This window comes from Echeneis naucrates, chromosome 9 (assembly GCF_900963305.1).
Source record: "Echeneis naucrates chromosome 9, fEcheNa1.1, whole genome shotgun sequence".
NCBI classification, from domain to species: domain Eukaryota; kingdom Metazoa; phylum Chordata; class Actinopteri; order Carangiformes; family Echeneidae; genus Echeneis; species Echeneis naucrates.
Genome location: NC_042519.1, coordinates 21,263,826 through 21,270,089, shown reverse-complemented (window position 1 = coordinate 21,270,089; position 6,264 = coordinate 21,263,826). Strand labels below are relative to the sequence as shown.

The following is a 6,264-nucleotide window of genomic DNA, read 5'->3' as shown; positions in this document are numbered from 1 at the left end:
TCATTGTCGATACAACAACGAAACTATATTTTAAAAAAGGTTGATTTGATGTTTAGTTTCTTGGAATAAAATCAATCAGCGATTATTCAACTATAAAATGCCACTCTTTTTATGAGAGAACGCAAATTAAAATTTATTCACCCAAATGTATAAGTTTTATTTATGAAGACAAAAAAATGAAATAAAGAAATATAAATGTCCGAGGAGCCTGAAGGCATCGCATGTTCTTCCCTCCTTTAAAACCGAACGGCCAATCACAGAGCGCTACCCCATCCCGGACCACGCCCTCTTAGCCCTGCCCCCTGCGCCATAAAGGGGCGTGGCCTGGGCAATGAGGTAATCGTGGTAAACAGAAAAGATGGCGACCTCTGTAGTCGGAGAGGTGCAGCCGAGTCTAAACGGGATCATTTCCGACCCCCAGACCAAAAAACTGACTGACCTGCCGAGCGAGTTGCTCGAACACATCCTGTGCTTCCCCGTCCTCAAACATGTCGACATTTGCAACGTTTCCAGCTGCTGCAAGCGGCTACACGACGTCTGCCATGGAAGGGGGAAGGTCTGGGGACACCAGTACAAACTCAGGTGCTGTGAATTTTCATTTTAATCATTATTATTATTCTGTGTGCTACTGCCTTCTACCACTACTCCTGCTATTATTGTTGTTATTCTTATTTGTGTTCCTGCATCGCTCGCTGTGTATTAACAGTCCGCTCGGTTTTGCTACTGCGAGCTCCCAGGCTGCCGTTGACATCCTGCCGATGCACCAAATTCATCTTCACACCGGACCAGCAACAAGCTTCTGCTCCGCAGACAGCCGAGAAGATTGTGAAATCTCAGGAAAAAATGCAGAGTGCACAGTGAAAATGAACCGTACCGAAAATTAAACCGCCTTCAACTGAGTGACCTTGAATGTTGCGTTTATCCCGTGACATGCGGGAGACTGCGGGTCTTTCCAAAAGCTTGTTTGTTTGTTTTTTTTTTTTGACCCTAACCCAGATTTCGCCTTCAGTTCCACGTTATGCTCCTAGATTTCTGTTTGCAAAGGAGGAAACCGAACCTGCAGCAACCGTACTGACTTATTATTCACTGCTTGAGGGCAAGCCATTCAGAGCAAGACAAAGTGCTATTGAATTATTGATTATAATGATGATTATTAAAAGTTGGACTGTCTTCATCACCAGGTGGCCAAGACTGCAGAGGTTCTACCGTCAGAATGAGAGCTGCGACTGGCTCAGAGAATACAAAACACGCCATCGAGTGGGCATACAAATAAGGAGGACGGTGGAATCAATCTCCAAGAGATTCTTCACTGAAGTTGTAAGTAATGCATTATCTTTATGACCATTGTGTTACATCAGACTTGGTTTTGGATGCACCATAAAGTAAAAGTCACCCACTTGAACATGATTTGGCTGGTGCTTTGCGAGTGTGGGCGCATGTGCGTGCATGCAAGGACAAAAAGTGAGCTTTATGTGTTCCAAACTAACCCCGAGATCTGTAACCCAGCCTTGCGTTGGCCAGGTTCTGGGGGACAGCTTTGCAGAGATTGAGTCACTCGGGATGCCAGAGCACTTTTGTGAGGACGAGCTCCTCTTCATACTCACCTCTGACAAGAGGTGAGAGCAACACAGCGAAACCTCAGTCCTTGCCACACTCTACATATTTGCAGTCATTAATGGCTTCTGGTGTTAATCTGGTTAAGCCCACCGTGATTGTGAAAGCTTGTTGTGTTGCACGCGCTCCTCCTTTTGACCATTAATGTGTGTCTTCTGTTCTCCTCCCAATCAATAGGAAAAGCTTGACATTGAAGTACTATGCAAAGAAAATCCTATACTTCCTGAGACAGCAGAACATCCTAAGAAGTCTGAAGACCTTCCTGGAGCAGCCTGCAGAGCAGCAATCGGCTCTAGAAGGTGGGGCATAACGCAGACTCCATCTTCACTAAAAAACTGCCATGTTATGAAACAATTATCTTATTAGCTGTCCCCACACTTCGATCGTGTATTTTATTTCTCCTTAACGTTGATCATTACAGTATCCGGCGTAACAAGAGTAAGGTTCTACCCTTTTCTACACGCATTAAGAAGCCCCTCTCTTCTTCTCATCTAGGTGCAATACTGGTGGATCAGTACTGTAACCCACTGGCTGATGTAACACTGGAGAGCATCTCAGCCCAGGTGGATGAGATCACGGAAAAAGTAAAGAAGATGCTGAGAATCAAGAACCCCTCTCACCCCAGCCTGCGTATTGCTCAAGGTGAACTTTCCGGAGTAGGAAGTTGTAAAATTAAATGTTTCTTTTTTGGGACTTTGAGGTTTTCTTATTCCAAATTTTGTTTGTACTAGCTCTGGAGTCCTAAAGCTTCAGCATACACATCCAGTACATGTATTTAAAAAAAGTCAATATCAGAAAATGTAATTGCTAATGTAATTGATGTTTGCTGCACAAGACCTGTAGTACCTCACCAGAATCGTCCTTATGAGGGTTAATTCCTCTGGTGTGATGTAGGTGGCTGCTTTGTGGTCGAGGACTTTGACCTCCAGAGGCAGGTGGTGTGTGCCCTAAACTCCGTCTTGTATGAGCAACTTCAATACAAAGGCAACGAATTTGACTACTACAATCCCCTCAACTCTTACATCCACCAGGTAGTTCTAATGAAATGTGCCCATGAACACTTTAATTTTTGAACATTTCACTGAACTGATTATACGTTGTTTTTAATTTAGGTGCTACTACGCCATACAGGCATTCCCATCAGCCTCTCTGTTCTCTACATGACATTGGCTCGGAAGCTGGGCGTTGAGCTGGAACCTGTCAACTTTCCAAATCACTTCCTGCTGCGCTGGTGCCAGAAACCAAGAAGGTACTGTGTGGAATGACTATGTAAAAAATTCATCAGTATTTTGAACCATCTATTCAATTCAATTCAATTCAAGTCAGTTTTTATTTGTTTAGTGAAAAATGACCATATAGATTTTCTCAGGGCACCTACCAAATTCAGGTGAAGAACTTTAGAGTTTATTTAAGAGGGAAACTCAAGCCAACACAACACAACATGAAGACTCCTCCAACAGAACCGGATGGGGGGGTGGGGGGGCATTCAACTGGTTGGGGTTTAAAGAGTGGAGAGAGAGAGATGTTTGATTTGAGCCTCATGAAAACTAGTTGTACTTTTCAGTTTTCATTCTAGTGTGTAATGACAGTAATAATAAACTTTGTTTTGCTGTACTTGTCTCAGCATTGTTTCAAAGTACAGGGAAGCAAAAAACGACAGCAAAACAAGAAAAGTAATTGGATCCTCAAATAAAATTAAAATGAAATGAAAACCAAATGTTTAAAGTTTAGAGAGAATAGAACAACACAATGTATCAAGCCATCATAGCCAGCAGCTGGACCTGGTGGCTGCCCGGTGAATATATTTGTGTCTTAGACTAATTAAACTTTATTTCTGACAGGAGTGAAGACATCTATGACTATGTCTACATTGATGCCTTTGGCAAAGGGAAGCAGTTGACAGCCAAGGAGTGCGAGTACCTCATTGGCCACCAGGTGACGGCAGAATACTACAGTGCCATCAGTACGACAGAGGTGCTCCTCAGGATGGTGGGAAACCTGCTCAACATCGGCAAGAGAGGGTGAGAGAACCTGAACACTGGGGGAGGTGAATGGAGGACTGATAGATGGTTAATCTACAGGCGGATGCTAACTGCTGTTCCATATTTCTGTCATGGCGGCGGACTAACATGGAATACAGGATAGATGTTTGGGGTTTTTTTTCTTCACAATTCCTGGCTTGTTGCGATTAAATGGATAAATAAATTTACATTACCTGCATCATATGGTCTCTCTCAGGGAGGGCAATGAGAAATCCTACCAGCTGCTGAGAGACTCGCTGGACCTCTACCTCACTATCAACCCAGACAATGTGCAGTACCTGCTGCTGCAGGCACGCCTCTACTTTCATCTGGGCATATGGCCAGAGAAGGTCAGAAATCGTAGTCTGTTAAGGAAATCCGATTTTTCAGGCATTTGTTAGAGCACGCAGAGCTTGAGTTCAGTAATGCTGTGTCTTGCCTTGGTGGTGTTTTCAGTGTTCATAAAGTATTAAAACCCCGTCGGCAGCCAAGCACTGACGGTTCTGCTGTTGCAGAGCAGACTGTGCTGTCGGGTGGGGTCATATATTTCACCCATTCTCATTGTCTGTTGTCGTCCCAGGTGCTGGACATCCTGCAGCACATTCAGGCATTGGATCCCTCTCAGCACGGAGCAGTGGGTTACCTGGTGCAGCACACGCTGGAGCATATCCAGCACAAAAAGCATCCTGTTACGCCTGAGGTGAAGAAGCGTAGTGCTCCAGAACACCTGGAGGTCCAGTATTCAGTCGGTCTCATCATGAAACACAAGAGGTGGGTCTCCCCAGCAGAGAGAGCTGAAACCTTCTGTCATATTAGATCACCCGATCGATGACTCTTCCTCCCCTCCTCCAGGTCAGGTTATAACTGTGTGATCTACGGCTGGGACCCCAAATGCACCATGAGTCAGGAGTGGATCACCACCATGAGGGTCCACCAGCTGTCCAACGGGGCCAACCAGCCGTTCTACAACGTCCTCGTACAGGATGGAACATGCCGATATGCCGCGCAAGGTAAGGTCCGCACACACCAGCGCAGAGAAAATGCATCTCTGTGCTGCGTCTCTCTCTGGACGACCTGTCCAGAGTGACTCCGCCCCCGCCCAGTGTGAGCTGGGGTTGGCTCCAGCAGCCCCCAGCACCCGGAAACAGATAAGTATCGCATGAAGGAAGGAAATTTTCATTCTCTTGTTGCTGTGGATATAGACAATCTTGTTCACATAATGTGTGCCACGTGTATTTGGGTGTTCCTGTTTTTTAGTTTGTGATTTGGCAGCAGCAGGAAATGCAAAACAAATCTGAGACACTACTGGTGTCACATATGTGCTTCCCATTTATTATCTCCGATAATCGTTATTTCTGGGGGGGGGGGCTCTTTAGTGGTGCTGTACGTTCCTTATTTGTCACTTACAAATACAAATACAACCCCCCCTCTCCACACAGACACACACACACACAGGCTGACTCATACCATATATTCTTCTGTGGTTACTTGCTCATTCTGCAGATTTTGCTGCTGCACAGCTTTCCTTGTTTGTATGTGTTGTCTTTTCCACCCAGAAACCGACACAGCCAAAATAAATTCAGTTTATTTAAACTTAGTCAGCTTGTCTCTGTATGTTTAGAATGGCGGAGGCTGCTTTGTATGACTTCCCCTTTGCTCCTAAATTGAGGATTGTTTCTAAATTGTGCATTGTTTCACACCAGCATGTCACACCTTTCCCCTTGTTCTTCAGAAAACCTGGAGCCCCACTCGGCCCCCCTGGAGATCGGCCACCCGGAGGTGGGCCGCTACTTCTCCGAGTTCGTCGACACCCACTACGTTGCCAACGAAGAACTTCAGACTCGATATCCTGAGGACCTGAACGAAACCCTGGGCACAGTGCAGGAGCTCTATCATAGACTGACACCCGGCTCTGGGAACCAAGCGCAGGCTCCCGGCACAGACCAAAACAACCACCAAGCAGCGGCCATGTAGCAAAGCAGCCGTGTCCGACACCCTGCAAACTCCTGACTAACCAACGACTGGTCACCCATTCTCAATTTATAATCCACTCAGCCGGTTTAATGTGATCTGACATAACAAGAAATGATTCACAAATGGGGTCTTGCACCTCCATTATGTTCCTGTGCAGGTCTTATTTCAGCGTTTCCACATCTGGATAACATCTGTTATGAAGAACAGATCAAACTAGATGATTGTAGCCGCGGTAACGGTTTTTATCAGGATTCATTTCACACAACCTGAAGTCGTGATAATCTCCAGATCCAGAGTGGAGTGAGCAGATCAATGGATGAGTAAATTCAGGATGGGTTTCCAGCTGCTGTAAATCCCCCCCCCCCCAAAAAAAAAAATTCAAGGAATGCTCCTTTAACTCAGAGCCCCCCACCACAACCTCCCTGCACCCAGCACCAGTCAAACAAGCCCCTACATATACACCCCCCCCCCCCCAAAGTTACAGTGCCACAAGAAGTAATATAAAGAACTAACTTTGTAAACTTTTACTTTTGTTGGCCCATCTTTTAATCGAACTTCATGCACTTATGAAAGTTTAACTTTCACATTTCTAGAGTATCTTTTTTTTTTTCTGTATAATTACAAGTGAAACATGTCAGAGCTCATCCTTGTTCGT

At 45.3% G+C, this 6,264-nt stretch overlaps 1 protein-coding gene across 2 annotated transcripts; it reads left to right on the top strand.

Annotated features, from left to right (window-relative positions):
* Nucleotides 1-358: 358 nt before the first annotated feature.
* Nucleotides 359-6,257, top strand: fbxo21 (F-box protein 21). Of its 2 annotated transcripts, none has more exons than XM_029510868.1 (12): nucleotides 359-582; nucleotides 1,182-1,317; nucleotides 1,522-1,616; nucleotides 1,792-1,913; nucleotides 2,110-2,256; nucleotides 2,509-2,645; nucleotides 2,727-2,863; nucleotides 3,456-3,635; nucleotides 3,853-3,985; nucleotides 4,216-4,406; nucleotides 4,488-4,645; nucleotides 5,368-6,257. In XM_029510868.1, the coding sequence occupies exons 1-12, from the start codon at nucleotides 359-361 to the stop codon at nucleotides 5,607-5,609; spliced, it is 1,902 nt and encodes a 633-aa protein (XP_029366728.1). In that variant the 3' UTR covers nucleotides 5,610-6,257. The 2 variants fall into 2 exon arrangements, with proteins under 2 accessions (XP_029366728.1, XP_029366727.1); XM_029510867.1 differs by having other exon boundaries at nucleotides 1,507-1,616.
* The last annotated feature ends 7 nt before the right edge of the window (nucleotides 6,258-6,264 follow it).

Excerpts from the sequence above, each read along its gene's own strand:
- fbxo21 (XM_029510867.1), top strand. The coding sequence starts at position 359 with ATGGCGACCTCTGTAGTCGGAGAGGTGCAGCCGAGTCTAAACGGGATC. Across the intron at positions 1,318-1,506 it reads AGAGATTCTTCACTGAAGTT|CCTTGCGTTGGCCAGGTTCT; the intron begins GTAAGTAATGCA and ends TCTGTAACCCAG. Across the intron at positions 4,646-5,367 it reads ATGCCGATATGCCGCGCAAG|AAAACCTGGAGCCCCACTCG; the intron begins GTAAGGTCCGCA and ends CTTGTTCTTCAG.